Raw genomic sequence first — 19,597 nt, forward strand, 5'->3', positions numbered from 1 at the left:
TTGGCTCTGACACCGCCTACCAGGGAACAAACAGCAGCACCTTTAGGCGGAAAGTTAGCCTTATTTTCAAAAAATTGGCACTATATCACAAAAGACAAGTGGATTTTGCAAACCATAGACCAAGGCTACAGGTTTCACCCACACCTTACCAGTAAAAAGAGGAATGCCAAACCTACCTCCAAATCAAAAAACAGAAGCTCTAAAGCAGATAGCTCAATTAACAAAGATGAGAGCTGTGGAAAGAGTACCACTAACAGAACAGGGCAAAGGATTCTACTCCAGACTCTTCCTAGTACCAAGAAAAGAGAAAAGTTGGAGACCTATTCTCGACCTGTCCGTCTTAAACACATTCATCATTGTCCCAAAATTCAAAATGCTGACCCTACAGCAACTTCTTCCCATGCTGGGCAAGGAGTGTTGGCTGGTAACTCTAGATCTCAAGGAGGCATACCTGCACGTCCCCATACGACCAAATTGCAGAATATACCTCAGATTTCTTGCAGGATCAGAGCATTATCAATTCTCAGCATTGCCCTTTGGCTTATCTACTGCGCCCAGAGTATTCACAAAATGCCTGGCATCAGTAATAGCTCATTGCAGGCTACAGGGAATCCAAATTTATCCATACCTGGACGACTGCCTGATACAAGCGGACAACAAAAGCAAGCTGACAAAAGACTTACAAAGAGTCATTTGCTTACTACAAGCCCTGGGATACACAGTCAATTTAAAAAAGTCAAGACTGATACCATCCCAAACAAGAACATTCCTGGGTGCGGAATTGGACACAGTAAAACAGATGGCATTCCTAACTGCAGAAAAACAAGAACAACTCCCTCTTTACTTCTTGGCAGTAACAAAAGCAGAACAAACTAACAGCAAGAAAAGTACTGCAGGCCTTGGGCTTCATGGCATCATGCATAATCCTGGTCCCCCATGCCAGACTGCATATGAGAAAGCTACAGTGGTACCTAAAGAATTTATGGTCACAACACAGGCACAGCTTAGAAACCGAAATCCCACTAATCCCATGCCTGAAACAAGAGTTCCTATGGTGGGCTCAAGCATGCCAGTCAAACCCAGGCTTGCCCTTCCACAACTTTCAAGCAAGCCAAACCATCACAACGGACGCCTCAGACCTAGGCTGGGGGGCACATGTTGGACAAATGCATACAAGGATTATGGACTCCAGACCAGCTGCACCTGCACATAAATCAAAAAGAAATGCTGGCAGTAAAACTATCAATCCAGAATTTCAGACCATTTCTCAAGGAAGGCCATTTAATGATAAGGACAGACAACACCACAGTCATGTGGTACATCAACAAACAGGAAGGCACTCATTCATACCCCCTATGCAGAATGACTCTGGACCTTTGGAATATGGCTCTGAGCTACAACATCCAGTTACAGGCAATATTTGTACCGGGAAAAGAAAACACCCTAGCAGACATGTTAAGCAGAACTACCTCGGATGCTCACGAATGGATGCTACACCCGGACATCTTCAAGGCCATCACAAAGAAATGGGGAATGCCACAAATAGACCTATTCGCATCCCCACTCAATCACCAGCTCAAGAAATTCTGCACAAGGACATACCATCCACTTGCATGGAAGGTGGACTCTCTATCCTTCAGTTGGAAAGGCCTGACAGCATATGCATTTCCACCTCTTCCTTTGATGCACAAGGTACTACTGAAAATCAAAGAGGAACGTCCAAGGATAATTCTGATAGCTCCGAATTGGCCAAGACAACACTGGTATCCATTGCTGAGGAGCATGTCTCAGGGGAGAATGTGGACACTACCCCTGATGCCTTTGATGTTAACTCAGAACAACTACAACATCATGCATCCAAACCTAAAAACTCTGCAACTGACTGCCTGGAACATCACATAACAGCAACTAACCAGACTTATCCCAAAGGGTTAAAGACATTATCCTTGAAGCCCGCAGACCTTCAACAAGAAGGAACTATGCAGGAAAATGGAAAAGGTTTGTCATTTGGAGTACTGAAAGAGGAAAAGATGTGTCGAAGATAGATATTGCTAACATCCTGGAGTACTTGGCAGAGCTTCTCCATACAGGCCTGTCCTATTCCTCCATCAAGATACATGCATCAGCTATTTCTGCAGAATACAGCTTCGATCCCCCTGTCTTCTCACATCCTCTACTCAGGCAGTTCCTCAGAGGAATCAAGAATGTAAAACCTCCTAGGAAACCACCATTACCAGCATGGGACTTGAACTTTGGGCTAGAAACATTGACACTCCCTCCATTTGAACCAGCAGCAACCGCAGATCTTCAACACCTATCATGGAAAACTGCTTTCCTACTGGCAATTACTTCAGCAAGGAGGGTTTCGGAACTACAGGCCTTAATGGCAGTACAACCCTTCCTAATCTTCCATCAAGATAGTGTCCATGAGAACTAATCCTACATTTATGCCTAAGGTGGTATCCAGAGTGTCTCTAAACCAGGCAATCCACCTACCTACCTTTTTTCCCAATCCACAGAACAGGGGGGAAAGACTGCTGCATACCTTGGATGTACATAGACAGTTACGCTACTACCTGGACAGAACCAAAGGTAATAGAAAAACTGACCAGCTTTTAGTAGCCTATGCAACAGGAAGGGAAGGAAAAGCAATTTCCAAACAGACAATCTCCAAATGGATAGGAAATTGCATAAGATTCTGTTACTCCTACCATGGAAAACCAATTCCACAGAACAGAAGACCTCACTCTACAAGGGCTACAGCCACTACCACAGCTTTCTAACGAGGAGTGGCAACCAAGGACATTATTGAGGCGGCTACTTGGACCTCCGTGCATACATTTGCCAAGCATTATAATTTACCTCTATACTCTAGATCCCGAGCAGGGTTTGCCACTGCTGTATTGCAAGGGATCCTAACTACACCATAATTCTTCTTCCTCCTCCCCTAGTTTGGCTATGGTATTCTACCCATTTGTTATGACTGCAGATGCATCCTTGAAGGACATAGTACAGTTTTGTACCTACCATAAATGTAGATGTCCGAACAGGATAGCATCTGCAGTCAGGATTACCCACCCTCCTTCCCCTCTGTGGTACTCCTAGGGTATTTACCCTCCTAATAGCTAGCTGGGGGGGGTCTCTTATGGTGTATTTGTATGTATATATGTACATACATGCTTATTTTTGTGTTTGCCTTCTACTTTTTTGGAAACATTGGCATTTATCCAAAATTTAGCTTTCCAAGAGGGCAACTGGCATCTGGGGCAAGAAACACTGAGGAAAATGGCGTCGGCTGATGCCTTTATACCCGAAGACCAGCAGAGATGACGTCGGGTGAAGTGCGACACCAGCCGAGGCCAGACCCAGACTTTGGAATCCGGCCGACCGAAGGGCTGCCTGACGACAGGACAACCCATTTGTTATGACTGCAGATGCTATCCTGTTCGGACATCTACATTTATGGTAGGTACAAAACTGTACTTTACGCTTCTACTTGGGCAAAACCAAAGCTTTCAGAAAATCTGAGCAATTATTGGTAGCATACGCTGCAGGAGCACAGGGAAAAGCCATTTCAAAGCAGACTATTTGAAAATGGATAGGACACTGTATACGTTTCTGCTATACCCACCATGGGAAACCTGTGCCTAGCAGCATTAGATCTCACTCCACCAGGGCAACCGCCACTTCAACTGCCTACCTCAGAGGAGTACCTACCAAGGATATTTTGGAAGCAGCAACATGGAGTTCTGTGCATACCTTCACCAAACATTACCATTTGCCTTTATACTCCAAATCCAAAACTGGCTTTGCCACTCCTGTACTGCAGGGCCTTATAGCCACCCCTAATGCCTTGTAGATCCAGCCTCCCTTCCTCAGCTTTGGGATTCCACCCAAGTGTAATGACTGCAGCAGTGTAACACGATGAACATAGTACAGTTTTGTACTTACCATAAATGTAGATGTTAGAGTGTTGACACTGCTGCAGTCCATCTTACCCTCCCTCCTTCCCCTCTTACTTTCTGGTATTTACCTAGGACATCTGCCCTTTTTACCTATGGGGAGTAACCTAGAAATGGTCGTTTGCTTTTCTTTGCTATTGTTTACTAGCAATTTGAATTGCCTACCTATTTGGGGGTACCTGACATCTGGGGCAAGAAAAACTGAAGAAAATGGTGTCTGCTGCATCTTGTATACCCCTGTCGCACTGACGTCAGGGACGAGGCGACAGCAATCGACACCGGACCAAGACTTTGGGACTCTGGCCAACTGCGGGACTGCCGGACGGCAGGATAACCCAAGAGTAATGACTGCAGCAGTGTCAACACACTAACATCTACATTTATGGTAGGTACAAAACTGTATTTTTCCTGAGCATGAATTTAGTTTTTTGGTTATTGAAAAAATTCCTGAAAACAGTAGGGGAGGTCCAATGGGATTGAAACTTGAAGAAAAAGAACTTATTTGGCAGCTGAAATTAAATACCTTGGTTCCGCCAGGACTAAATGATGTAATTTCTGTTGACTCATTCCCTCCAGTACAGCTCTTTTGGGTGTATACCTTTAACTCCCAGTGGGCGTGGCTTGAGCCTTTAAAAAATGAAGATGTTCATCGTGCATACAGCTGCAGTCATAACAGATGGGTTCTCCTGCCGTCAGGCGGGTCCTCGGTCAGCCGAATTCCAAAGTCTAGGTCTGGCGTCGGTTGTCTTCGCTTCTTCCCTGACGTCAGTGCGACAGGGGTATAAAGGAACCAGCCAACGCCATTTTCTTCAGTCTTTCTTGCCGTGCGGTGCCCGAAGCAGAAGCAGTTTGCAAGTGCCAGTTGGCCAGCTCCTGAGATTACGAAAATTTGGAAACCGAAGTCTTCTTAAAAGCTAAGTACCCCGTTGGGGAAACTTTTCTTGCCTCAGACCGATGTCAGACAAAGTTAATAATTGTATTTCTTGTGGGAAGCAAATACCGCATAAGGATTTCCATTCCCTCTGTATACCTTCTTTAGGCCCAGACCACGATGTCTCGGTCTGTCGCTTTTGTGCTACATTCAACAAACGCACTATTAAGCATCGGGCGGAGTTCGCCCAGCATTATTTTGGGAAAGCATTTAACTATACTATGTCGTCGGACACTCCGACTCCGGTTTTGTCTAACGCAAAGACAAGGACCGACACACGAGGTCCACGGCCTCTACCGACACCACGTCAAAGCCGACTACACGTGGTCCGGTTTTCAGTGAGGCGCCTACGCAGCCCCTGACTACCGACGACACTTCTTTGACCATGTCTCCTGTGCCAGAGGTCGCAGGCTCCTCGGCCCACACCCAGACTACAGATACCGAAGCCACTCTTGGCGTTGAATCTCAGAATGTGGACAGGTCCACCTCCCACTCAAGGTGTCTTCAGGCCTTCCTCTTCTTTCTCCAAGGCTTTCACAAAGTCTAAAGCAACCATGCACTCTGAGACCAGCTACACAGGGCCCATCTCCAGGCCCCATGCCTAAGAAACAGATGCTTAAAATGGCTGAGGATTTAATTACTCTTATCAGAGGTTCTCAGCCCCCACCGGACAAAAGGCCCAGAGTGGAGGAAGATTCCCCCTCCTCTGATCAGGGCTTCATTATTTCAGAGCATTCTGATGATCAGGAACATTCTTACTCCCCTTTTGAAGACTCTGATGTGGAGGAGTCCATTCCCTCTGTATCCCCCCCCAGAGGATTACTCATTTGGGGAAACTTTCCATACCTTAAGGGAACACTTCCACTGGGAAGGCCAAGATTATTCAGATTCCAAGAAAAGGCTCAGGAAATTTCCCTTGCTACCTCAGCACAGGCCTCTGGCTATACCTCCTGTCTTGGACATCCTAGATGATGTTTACTCAGAGGCTTGCCTTAACCCGGACTCTCTACCTCCAGCTCCAGTTAAGCCTGACGGGGTACTACAGGGTTCCTGACTCACACCAATTTCTATACAAAGGCCATGCTGCTGACCCAGAAACATCTCACAGGGCCCCAAGGGAGTTAAGGCCTCCATTGCTAAAAATCCATTACCTTCCGAGAGAGACTCCAGATCCTTAGAAAGGTGGGGGGAAAAATGTATATACCTCGGCTACCTTATCCATGAGGGCCTTAAACTGTCAGTTTCATATGCTAAAATACCAACAGTTTTTGTTATCACAATTGAAAAGTAAAATGTCACAACCTGAACAACCAGACTTGAAGGAGTTGCAGGATTTGATGCATAGTGCAGAACAAGTAGGTAAGCATACCTTACAATGTGGTTTTGATGCTCTAGAGGCCTCATGTAGAGCTGCTGTTACAGGATCAGTCATACGTAGGCATGCCTGGCTCAAGGAACAAGCCTTGCCTGATCATGTCAAAGCTAAATTACTAGACGCCCCTCTTCAAAAGGATGTACTATTTGGTGCTAATGCTGAGGAGATGTTAAGGAAAATGGAGGAAAAGGCTAAATCAATGCAAACTGTGTGAGAATTTCTACAGGTACAACCCCCACGTTTTAGTAGAAATTGGCCTTCCAAAAACTGGTCCTTTCCTGCGACGGACAGAGCACAAAGAGGCAGATACAGGCGCCCGAGGGACAGAGGACAATCCCAAGGATCATTTAGAGGCAGACAATGGCAAGCTCCTACTCAGAGGTGGTGAGGATAACTCGCAATCTTTCAGAAAGCAAACCCAATGACTTTCCCCCTTGCATGCCAACCAAGTCTCAAATGGCAGCCCCCTTAGGAGGAAAGCTGGCATTATTTTCAAAAAATTGGCATATTGTCACAAAGGACCAATGGATCTTGGACATTATAAACAGAGGCTACAAATTCCATTTTCACACCCTTCCAAAAATGAGAGGCATGCTAAACCTGCCAGACAATCAAAGGGCAGAGGCACAAAGGCAAATTACAGATCTCATAAACATGAAAGCTATTAAAGAGGTACCTACGCACGAACAAGGTCAAGGTTTTTTTTCCAGGCTATTTCTGGTGCCAAGGAAGGGAAAAGATTGGAGACCTATTTTGGACCTATCCATCCTAAACACATTTCTACTTGTACTAAAATTCAAGATGCTCACTCTACAGCAACTTCTTCCCATGCTGGGCAAGGAGTCTTGGCTAGTAACATTGGACCTCAAGGAGGCATACCTGCATGTCCCAATCAGACAAAATTGCAGAAGGTACCTCGGGTTTCTTGCAGGTTCAACCCATTATCAATTCTCTGCATTGCCCTTTGGCTTATCTACTGCGCCCAGAGTATTCACGAAATGCCTGGCATCAGTAATTGCCTACTGCAGACTTCAAGGGATACAAATATACCCCTATTTGGACGACTGCCTGATCCAAGCGGGGACAGCAAGCACATTCTTCTGAAACATCTGGCTTATGTAATAATGTTGTTGAACTCTCTGGGATACACGGTCAACAAAAAGAAATCAAGGCTAATACCCTCTCGGAAGATAATTTTCCTGGGTGCCAATTTGGACACAAACACCCAGATGGCCTACCTCACGCCAGAGAAGCAGGGGCAACTAATTCAATATTTCAGAACACTAGCCAATTGCACCAGGCTGACTGCAAGGAAAATCCTGCAGGCTCTGGGATTCATGGCTTCTTGCATCTTACTAATCCCATGTGCAAAGCTGCATATGAGGAAACTACAATGGTACCTGAAAAACATATGGTCTCAACACAGCCACAGTTTGGAAATAATAATACCACTAATTCCATGTCTGCAAAAGGAATTTCTGTGGTGGGCTCAAGCATGTCAAACAAGCACAGGTCTTCCATTCAGCAAGCCTCAAGCAAATCAAGTCATCACAATAGACGCCTCTGACTTTGCCTGGGGGGCGCACATGACAGACCGGTGCATTCAGGGCAAATGGTCCCAAAAAGAAAAGCACCTTCACATCGATCAAAAAGAAATGCTAGCAGTAATAAATGCTATTATAGCTTTCAAGGATCTTCTACAACCAGGTCAACTATTGATAAGAACGGACAACACCACAGTTATGTGGTACATAAACAGGGAGGAACACATTCTTACCCCTTATGCAGACTCGCCATGTCACTTTGGAACATGGCCATGGACTTACAAATGGAACTACAAGCACAGTACTTGCCAGGTAAGGAAAACACGCTGGCAGACAACCTAAGCAGGAATATGACAGATCCACATGAATGGAAATTGCATCCAAAAGTTTTTACAGAAATAATCCAAGAATGGGGAAGGCCAGACATAGATCTCTTTGCCTCCCACAAAAATCATCAATTGACAAAATTCTGCTCAAGGATCTTCCATCCAAAGGCCTGGAGAGTGGACGCTCTCTCTTTCAGTTGGACATCAATGACAGTTTATGCCTTCCCACCTCTTCCTCTGCTGCCCAAAGTTCTATTGAAAACCAGAGCAGACAGACCAAAGATGATTCTCATTGCTCCGGACTGGCCAAGGCAACACTGGTACCCACTCCTGAGGAGCCTGACGCATTCGCCACCATGGACCCTGCCTCTATTGCCGCCTCTTCTGACTCAGCACAGCTTCAAAACTCTTCACAGCCAGCTAAAAACACTCAGTCTAGCCACATGGAAGATTACTTAGCATCACAACAGGCCCTACTCTCCAAGGAGGTGCAGGATGTCATTTTGGAGGCCAGAAGGCCATCAACTAGAAAAGCTTACAAGAAAAAATGGAAACGTTTTTGTGTCTGGAATGAGAAAAAGGGCCAGGATCCTGGAAAACTGAATTTACCTCAAATACTACAATATTTGGCTGAACTGCTAAGCAGTGGACTCTTTCTCCTCCATCAAAATCCATGCCTCAGCCATTTCTGCAGAATACAACACTGATCCACCTTTATTCTCTCACCCTCTCTTAAGACAGTTCCTCAGAGGGGCTAAGAATTTAAGATCTCCAAGGAAACCACCAATACCTGCTTGGGATCTTAATTTCATTCTGGAAAAACTGACCTTGCCACCCTTTGAGCCAGCTGCCTCATCAGATTTGCAATATTTGTCCTGGAAAATGGCTTTCCTTCTGGCTATCACCTCAGCTCGTAGAGTTTCAGAACTACAGGCTCTCATGGCTGTCCAGCCTTTTATCTTCCATAAGGACAGAGTTTCCTTACGAACCAACCCGTCCTTTATGCCTAAAGTGGTATCCAGGGTAGCTTTAAATCAGGCCATACATTTACCTACTTTTTATCCTAATCCACAAAACAAAGGGGAGAGAATACTACATTCCTTGGACATCCACAGACAACTGCGTTATTATTTGGACAGAACAAAGCCTTTCAGATAATCGGACAAGCTCTTTGTGGCCTATGCGGTAGGAGCTCAAGGAAAGCCAATTTCCAAACAGACAATCTCAAAATGGATAGCCCACTGCATGCGCTTTTGCTATTCCTTTCATGGCAAAACTGTTCCTACAGGCATTAGAACTCATTCCACCAGGGCCACAGCCACCTCTGCAGCCTTCCTCAGAGGAGTTGCTACCAAGGATATTTTGGAAACAGCCACTTGGAGTTCTGTGCATACCTTCTCCAAGCACTACAACCTACCATTATACTCCAAATCTAGAGCAGGCTTTGCCACTGCAGTCTTACAGGGCATTTTGGCTCCTCCTAGTTCCACCTAGTGCCTACCACCCCTTTCTTAGCTTTGGGATTCTACCCATCTGTTATGACTGCAGCAGTATGCACGATGAACATAGTACAGTTTTGTACCTACCATAAATGTAGATGTTCGAGTGCTAATACAGCTGCAGTCCAGGTTTCCCTCCCTCCTTCCCCTCTTGGGACAGGCCTATAGGCTTACACATCCTCATACAACCTGATTGGGGTATTCATTTATGATGTATTTGCTTGCAACTTCTGTATTTTGATTTATATTGCACTGCATTATTACACAAATTTATGTATTGCCTTCCTTCTGGGGGCACCTGACATCCGGGGCAAGAAAAACTGAAGAAAATGGCGTCGGCTGGTTCCTTTATACCCCTGTCGCACTGACGTCGGGGAAGAAGCGACGACAACCGACGCCGGACCTAGACATTGGAATTCGGCTGACCGAGGACCTGCCTGATGGCAGGAGAACCCATCTGTTATGACTGCAGCTGTATTAGCACTCGAACATCTACATTTATGGTAGGTACAAAACTGTACTTTATCACCTTACAATTCTAACAAATACTCACTAACATAGGTCAAATATCAGCACAATTGTGTTTGCCGTCATATATGCTTCAAGATAAAATATTCAGATGCCTTGTATGTAGCATGGTTTTGGAATTAATGCAAATATGAACAAGTAATATTTGACGCCTAGAGGAGCAGTAGGAGGTAGCTGCAGATGCACCTGGAGGTGTCACTCGGATGTAATGAGTTAAGAATGTTCTGAAATTAAAAGCCTTACTTAGATTTAAAGAATATATTTACACCTATATATATATTTTTTTTATAATTGGAATGTAAATTATAAAGTTATTTAATTATGGGGTAATGTCTGTCTTGATTTAGGATACGTTTGTTTTAGGTTATAATAATTATTTTAAGTGAAAATGACTTGGAACTTTAAATTGAGACTGGTTTGTGAAGGAAATGATGTCATGATTTTTATTGTATTTAAGGACATTGATTTCCTTTGTAAAATTGTCTGAAGAAGTTTACTTATTTTAGTAAACGAAAGCGCTTACTACATTATTTTTGCCTCCAGTGTGTTACCCCTGCCACCTACTTCAGATCCCAACACTCCTGACCCAGAAGAATGGAGAATTCATGCATCCACAATTGCAGACCCTGAATCTAGCAGCCTGGCTTATTCCCTGACCTCTCTTCCAGCTGTCAGCCTAAGCAAACAATTCCTGTATGTTATGCGTGAGGCCAGATGCCCCAGCACTAGAAAATCCTGTGCTGACAAGTGGAAAAGGTTTTGCACCTGGATCCAGGCTAAAGGAGCTGAAACAGCACAGCCCTCCGTACCTTTCATCCTGGATTACTTAGCAGACCTACTACACAGAGGGCCTATCCTTCTCTTCTATTCAATTTTATTGCTCTGCCATCTCTGCTCATTACAGCTCAGAGCCACCTCTCTTCTCACACCCTCTCATCAAACAGTTCCTAAGAGGAGCTAACAATTTAAGGCCACCCAGAAGAGCTCCTTACCCCAGCTTGGGACCTTAACTTTGTGTTGGAAAAACTCACCCTGCCCCCCTTTGAGCCTGCAGCTTCAACAGAATTAAAATTCCTCTCTTGGAAGACAACCTTGCTTCTGGCCATCATTTCAGCTAGAAGAGTTTCAGAGCTTCAAGCACTTATGGCTGTAGAACCCTTCATCATTTTCCATGCTGACAGGGTCTCCCTCAGGACTAACCCAACTTTCATGCCTAAAGTGGTGCCCAGTATGGCTCTCAACCAATTAGTTCATTTGCCCACCTTTTTCCCTAACCCACAAAACAAAGGGGAAAGAATTCTGCATTCTCTAGATGTGCACAGACTGCTCAGATTCTACCTGGATAGGACTAAATCTTTTAGGAAAACTGAGCAATTCCTAGTCTGCTTTGCAACAGGGGCAGAGGGCAAGGCCATATACAAACAATATCTGAATGGATAGCACACTGCATCCATTTCTGCTACAAACACCACAGGAAACCGCCCCCCTAAGGGGGTCAGGATGCATTCCACCAGGGCAACCTTCACCTCTGCTGCTTTTCTCAGAGGGGTCTCTACCAGGGACATCCTGGAGGCTGCAACATGGACTTAATCCAGGGCAGGCTTTGCAACCGCAGTCTTGCAGGGCATCCTATCCAGTCCCCAGTCTTCTTGACTGCCTCCACCCTTTTTTTCAGCTTTGGGAATCAACCCTAGTGGTGTGATGACTGCAACAGTGAAAACACTAAGAACATAGTACAGTTGTGTACGCTTACCATAAATATAGATGTTTGAGTGTATTCACTGTTGCAGTCCTGGTTTCCCACCCTCCATCCCCTCTCTCTCACTCTCTCACTCCTTACAGAGAATATTTGGTATTTACTTTCTACTGGTGGTGGTTTTCCACCATAACCTAGCTCCCTATTTGGGGGCTCCTGACCGTTTGGTCAAGAAAAACAGATGTAATGGTGTCTGCTGCCTGATTTTATACCACTGACTAACTGACTTCAGTCTTGGAGCAACAGCAAGTGACACAAATACTAAGCCTCTGGTATTCTGGCCGACTGAGGGCTACCCCTGGCAGGATAACCCAAGTGTGATGACTGCAACAGTGAGTACACACATCTACATTTATGGTAAGTGTACACAGCTGTACTTTCCTTGCCAGCATTTACCAGCGAAGAATGTGGCCATCTAAATTTGGGTGCTGAGATGCTTGTTAAATGTTTTTAGGCTAAAGATAAGCAAGCTCATTGGCTGAAGTCTTGTTAGAGTCTTGACATATGGTGAGTGCTTCTGTATCAGAACTTAATGTGTTGAACTTGTAGGTACCTTATTCACTGGTTATTAGTACACAATCTTGGATACATTTGTTTTAGGTTTATTTACTTTGGAGATTTTTGATTTAGGTTTATTTCCTGGTGAGATGTGGATAGTTTTCGCTATCTTTTTTTTATGTTAATGGTTGAGATATATTGTCCCTAGTAAAACTTGTTGATTCTTTTTAGGTAAAATCTGTGAAAACCGGATCTGTCTTCTGGGCGATATGTTGCTGTTTGTCGTATTTTTACATGGTAAGGTGTTGCTTTGCTCTGTTAGACTTCTGAAGCTGAGACAGGATGCAGGGCTTAAGCATTATTTTTATGCACTAGAATTTTGTATGTGTGTACCAAAATGTGATTTTGCAAAATGTAACAATTGTATCTATTTTTGGCTGACTGTACAGCGTTAACATTTCTTAACTAGTTTTTTTTTTTTTTTTTTTTTTTGTCAGTCTCTCACATTTAAGTATGTTATTTTTGTTGTGCATTGTCTCATATGTTGCATCTTCAAGAGTTCTTGTTTTTAGATGCCTTATCAGCCATTGGATCCATTCCTTGGTGAGTATATCTGTAGCTTGTAAATTGAACAGTACTTCCAAAATTTTTACTGTTTAATTTTAATCTGTTTTTGGTAGACACCATATTAGATGCTGTATTAGAAGAGGCAGTACTGGGTTAAGAATAGCTCTGATTTACTACACACATGTAAACTGATATTTTAACCAAAGTTATTAAATATTGAGTGTATGCAGTTTGTGTGTTTGTGGCTGGGAAGTAGAATATGTTAAAGTATCTGCGCGTACTTGTCAGTAAGACATGGTTTGGTTGTGGGAGAAAACTTAAAGTAAGAGGTTGAGTGTATCTAGACCGGGTAAAGTGTGATTGATGGGTGAGGATATGCATAGCCTGCTGTGGAGCTTTGTCTCCTACTTTAAGGTCCAGAGCAGCTGTCAGTTTCAGTAAGTGAATATACATGTGCCGGGGTAGTGTTCCACTTCATTTTACCTTTTTATCCACAAGACCTGCGCCAGTATTGCTGTTACCTTGAGGAGGAATGTGACATAAAGCAATTGCCACCAGCACACGAGAGGGAGAATCTTTTTTGTCATGTCCTTCCTTGCTGCTAGAGTGTTGCTTGTGGTCGAAAGTTCAATGCATGACCACTAATGGAAGTGGGGGGGTCCCTATAATGCAGTTCTAGGTTTCAGCCAAGGCATGGATACAAGGAGTGAAGCTCCGAGAATAGGCCACAGGTTTGCACTCCATGGAGACAAGTCTGTTAAAATGGTCCTTTGTTCAGGTAAGTGCTGAGCTCATCCTAGAATAGTGAGATATCAAACCTTCTCCCATCTTTTTCTTTTGTGCATAATGAAGGGGCTTGAAGGATGCACACATCACCTCTCACCTTGGAGATATATTCCAGATTGTAGGTGACACCATGTCTATGATTGATAAGCTGGTTTGAAGTCAGCTGGCCCTCTCTCATGGAATGGTCTTTTGTCACCTGGCCTTGTGTTAGGGTACTGGAAACTAAAAATCACCCATGTTTTCTCTGGTGCTTAGGAGGAACTGTTGAACTTGTTTGGGGGGCTGGGTCATCCCTTGCCAGGGCTAACGCTTAAAGGGCTAAACAACAATTACAATGTTTGTTTTGAGGGAGCTTGTGTGTTGTTGTGGGGTCAGATCTGTAAAGAATATCATCTAATGCTGGTGCCAGGTGTGACTGGTATCTCTCAACAGTATGCTACCTTTAGCATATTTACTGCCTTATGTCAGATCCCAGTTATCTGACATCTGTTGAGCATACATTTCATCTTTGGCCTGTGTATGACTTTGTACAAGCTTGCTCCTTGAGCTGGCATAGCTGGGTAATTTCATCCCAAAACAAATCAGAGCCAGCAGAGTATAATTTAGCATAGTTTAATGCATAAAAAACATAATGTGGGTGAAGAGACAAAAGTACATATCACAACCCCCAAACCAGACCGTTTTTGGCTTAATAGACTTCTTCAGTGGAAGACGAATAAAATACAAACTTTAGAATAAAAAGATCCTTCTTATATAGCCAAAGGCAGGTGCCAACAAACATTCCTATTGATTAATTCATAGATACTCATTTAAACCAGGAGGGAAAAGCCCCCCCCCCCAGTTTAATTATCCATTTTTTCTCCTTTAATATTCAAAATACTGTGCCAACCAACTTAATCCCTGCAATTTCCTGTGATATGATCAATAACAGTAAATCTAAATACTGAAGTGCTGTGTTTGCAAGTATGTTTATAAAGGGCACTAGATTGCTTTTTATGTCCAATACAACACACATGCTCCCCAATTCTAAATTTGAGAGGCCTTGAGGTTTGGCCCACGTAGAACGCAGAGCACGTACAAGTGGCCAGATAAATCGCCCAACTTGTATTGCAATTGGCCAAAAAAGATATGATCTTACACCATAGACGTGTTATTACTGTTGAATTCTTTGGTTTTATTTACTCTATGGTAGTGCGAACAATGACCACAAGGGACACATTCCACCAATATATATTCTGTAAATGTTGTTTGGGTGAAAGCATTACCCTATAGTCTGACCTTTTGTAGTGACTGAAAAGGGAGCCCCAAAGTATGGCCCCTATGGAAGGAAAAGGAACATCTGTCCCCTAAATGGTCAGATGGTCTATTTTCCGCCAACAGAATGTTCCAGTTTCTATGGATAATCTGCATGAATGATTTAGTATTCCTACCAAAGATGGTGACAAATTTTAGTTGGGACTTGGTGTCTGATTGATTGTACCTGGTACTCCAATAACTTTTCCTATGTTGATTGGAAGCAAATTGGCAAGATCTATTGATGTCTCCTACTTATCCTTAAATCTGTGAATTAAGTCTTGTTTATAATGGTCAAATGAGGAGGATTTGGAACAAATCCTTTTCACCCTCAAAAACTGTGATTTAGGGATATTTCTGATGTGTTGTGGGTGGAAGCTGGTGGCATGCAGGAGAGAGTTATACTGGGGGAATTTCCTATATATCTGGGTATCCAAAGTGTTATCCAGATTCTTACTAACCAGGACATCCAAAAAGGTAATCTCAGTCCTACTAGAGCTTACCTTAAACTCTATTCCCCATTTATTCTCATTAAGATAATCAACAAACTCCTGCAAAAACATCTCATCCGACCTCCACACAACCAACAATCATCGAGGTAACGCCTCCAGATATCAATCTCATTAATGTACAAATTATGACAAGGGTCATAAATCAACTCCTCCTCTAAGTACGCCATGAACAGATCAGCATAGATGGGGGCAAAGGAAGCCCCCATGGCTGTTCTCTGTACTTGCCAGAAGCATTGATCTTGGAAATAGAACATGTTTTTTGTTAATAGTGGTTTAACCAGGCAAACAAGAAAGGTGTTAAAACCTGGTTCATATAGTTTGGATCTCTCCAGCCAATATTGGAGGGCTATCAGACCTGCCCAATGTGGGATATTGGTATACAATAAGGTGATATCCAGGGTAAATAACCAATTTGGTTCCAATTGCATTTCTGAAATGATGCCCAAAAACTGGGTAGTGTCCTGAATTCGGGCACTCACACAAGACAGTAGTGGTTTCAGATATAATGTTGGAAATTCTGAGAGGAGTTCTGTAAGGGACCCCCCCCCCCCTCCTGCCTGCCACTATTGGCCTTCCCGGTTGGTTTCTGGGATCTTTATGGATTTTGGGAAGAAAATAAGGTATTGTTGCTTAGGGTCAACTACGTTCAGATGAAAATTTATCACCCTTAGTGATGATACCTTGTTTTTGAGCTTCATCCAAAAAGGAATCCGTTTCCACCTTGAACCTCCTAGTGGAGTCCAAAGGCATTATCCTATAACCAGACCAGTTTCGGCTTAGTCTTCAGTGGAAGACCAATAAAATGCAAACTTTAGGATAAAAAGGTCCTTCTTATATAGCCAAAGGCAGGTGCCAACAAACATTCCTATTGGTTAATTCATAGATATTCATTTAAACCAGGAGGGAAAAGCCCCCCCCCCCAGTTTAATTATCCATTTTTTTCTTCTTAATATTCACAATACTGTGCCTACCAACTTTATCCTTGCAATTTCCTATAATGTGATCAATAACAGTAAATCTAAATACTGAAGTGCTGTGTTTGCAAGTATGTTTATAAAGGGCATTGGATTGCTTATGTCTAACACTAGTATGCTCCCCATTTCTAAATTTGAGAGGCCCAGGATGTGATGGATTTTTGCCATTTGTTAAACTTAAGGCTTTATTTCGATAATACAGCGAGGCTTTAGGTTTTGTGGAGCCATGTTTATGCCTCTTATGTCACCCATTGTATACATTTTCCAAGGTAATGTTCTCAAAGATCTTCATTTAAACCCTTGCGAGTATAATAAGTTTCATAATAATCTCACTAAGGGTGAAAGGGAATGTATTGACAATTTGAGGTATAATAGGGACATTGTGATCCTCCCTGCGGACAAAGGAGGGGCTGTTGTACAAGACTGGGTTTTGTATTGTGGGGAAGCACATAAACAGCAGATATTATATGGTAATGCCTTTGGACCTCACTAGGAGGTTCAAAGTGGAAATTGATACCTTGGTTCTTGAGCTTCATCCAAAAAGGAATCATCACTAAGGGTGATTTTCATTTGAAAGTAGTTGACCCTAAGCAACAGTACTTGTATCCTCCCAAATTCCATAAAGATCCCAGAAACGCACCAGGAAGGCCAATAGTGGCAGGCAAGGGGGTCTCTTACAGAAACCCCTCTCAGAATTTCTGACAGTATATCTGAAACCACTGTTGTCTTGTGTATGTGCCCGAATACATGACACTACCCAGTTTTGGGCATTATTTCAGAAATGCAATTGGAACCAAATTGGTTATCTACCCTGGATGTCACCTCTTTGTATACAGATATCCCACATTGGGCAGGTTTGTTAGTCCTCCAATATTGGCTGGAGAGATCCTAACTATATGAACCAGGTTTCAACACCTTTTTTGTTTGCCTGGCTGAACATGTATCAAGAAAAAACGTGTTCTATTTCCAAGATCAGTGCTTTTGACAAGTACAGGGAACAGCCATGGGGGCTTCCTTTGCCCCTATCTATGCTGATCTGTTCATGACGTACTTGGAGGAGGAGCTTATTTATAATCCTTGTCATAATTTGTACAGTAATGAGATTGATATCTGGATGTGTTACCTTGATGATTGTTGGTTGGTGTGGAGGTCGGATGAGATCTTTTTGCAGGAGTTTGTTGATTATCTTAATGAGAATAAATGGGGAATAGAGTTTAAGGTTAACTCTAGCAGGACTGAGATTACCTTTCTGGATGTTCTGGTTAGTAGGCATCTGGATAATACTTTGGATACCCAGATATATAGGAAATTCCCCCCCATATAATTCTCCTGCATGCCACTGGCTTCCACCCACAACACATCAGAAATATCCCTAAATCACAGTTTTTGAGGGTGAAAAGGATTTTTTCCGACTCCTCATTTGATCATTATAAACGAGACTTAATTCACAGATTTAAGGATAGGGGATACAAAGTAGGTGACCTCAATAGGGCATGCCAATTTTCTTCCAATCAAGATAGGACTAAATTATTGGAGTACCAGGTACAATCATCAGACACAGAGTCCCAACTAAGATTTGTCACTACCTTTGGTAGGAATACTAAATCCTTCATGCAGATTATCCATAGACACTGGAACATTCTGTTGGTGGAAAATAGACTGTCTGACCATTTGGGGAACATATGTTCCTTTTCCTTCCGTAGGGGCCGTACTTTGGGCTCCCTTTTCAGTCACTACAAAAGGTTAGACTATAGGGGTAATGCGTTCACCCAAAGAACATCGACAGGAGATATATTGGTGGGATGTGTCCCTTGCGGTCATTGTTCGCACTGCCACAGGGTAAGTAAAACAAAAGAATTCAGCAGTAACACGTCTATGGTGTATAATATATCTTTTTTGGCCAATTGCAGTGCAAGTTGGGTAATTTATCTGGCCACTTGTACATGCTCTGCGTCCTATGTGGGCCCAAACCTCAAGGCCTCTCAAATTTAGAATTGGGGAGCATATGAGTGATATTAGACATAAAAAGCAATCCAATGCCCTTTATAGACATACTTGCAAACACAGCACTTCAGTATTTAGATTTACTGTTATTGAGCATATTATAGGAAATTGCAGGGATAAAGTTGGTTGGCACAGTATTTTGAATATTAAGGAGAAAAATGGATAATTAAACTGGGGGGGGTGGGGGCGTTGGTTTAAAATGAATATCTATGAATTGACCAATAGGAATGTTTGTTTGCACCTGCCTTTGGCTATATAAGAAAGATCTTTTTATCATAACGTTTGTATTTTATTTGTCTTCCACTGAAGAAGGCTATTGAACCGAAACCGGTCTGGTTTCGGGGTTGGAATATGCACTTTTGTCCCTTCACCCACGTTATGTTTTTTATGCGTTAAACTATGCTAAATAACACTCTGTGCTGGCTCTGATTTGTTTTGACATGGTTTCTGACTATATAGCCTTAGCACTTGCCGTACATGTGGGTTTGAGTGATTTGGAATCTAATTTCATCCCACTCAGGCCAGTTTGAAGATCCAAACACTACTACCTTGACTACCTCCTAGGGGTAGTCTTGATTTGAAGGGTAGACACAAATTTACACCAGGATTGCCATGTACAGTCTTGTTGGATATTGGTGGTGAGCAGTAATAAGTGCTTGATAAGTGAGGTACAAACTTTTAAATGTGCCTACTTAAGGGTGTATGTTGCTTATGCGTCTTATGGTCCTCATGTTATCTTACTTAATATTGTTTGTGTCTGCCAGATTAGCAAGGATAAAATGACAGTTGTACTTTCCTGTCTGGGAAGATCCCTCCTTTTGAGAGACCTTGAAAGGCTTACAGTTTTCTGTGAACTGGCTTCTAACCCCCCCCCCCCAAAAAAAAAAAAACAAATCTTAATTGGGGAAGGAAGAGGAGCCTTTGTCTATTCTGTCCCCTAAATAAGACTAGCCACTAAGGATGTCATTAAACACTCTTCTTCTCCTGCTTCCTGGAAGAATTTGTCTACCAGACCCTAGTTGAATGACGCTAGTTCCTTATC

The 19,597-nt window shown here is 43.1% G+C and overlaps 1 protein-coding gene across 1 annotated transcript in view; it reads left to right on the top strand.

Annotated features, from left to right (window-relative positions):
- Positions 1-19,597, top strand: part of STT3B (STT3 oligosaccharyltransferase complex catalytic subunit B) — a gene marked incomplete in the record, with an annotated part of 781,351 nt that overhangs the window by 187,782 nt on the left and 573,972 nt on the right. The window contains 1 exon segment of the mRNA XM_044066668.1: positions 12,651-12,716. Within this exon segment, the coding sequence (XP_043922603.1) occupies positions 12,651-12,716 (66 nt within the window).

The sequence above is a fragment of the Protopterus annectens genome, chromosome 3.part1 (assembly GCF_019279795.1).
Source record: "Protopterus annectens isolate FY-2018-M chromosome 3.part1, PAN1.0, whole genome shotgun sequence".
Lineage (NCBI taxonomy): Eukaryota > Metazoa > Chordata > Ceratodontiformes > Protopteridae > Protopterus > Protopterus annectens.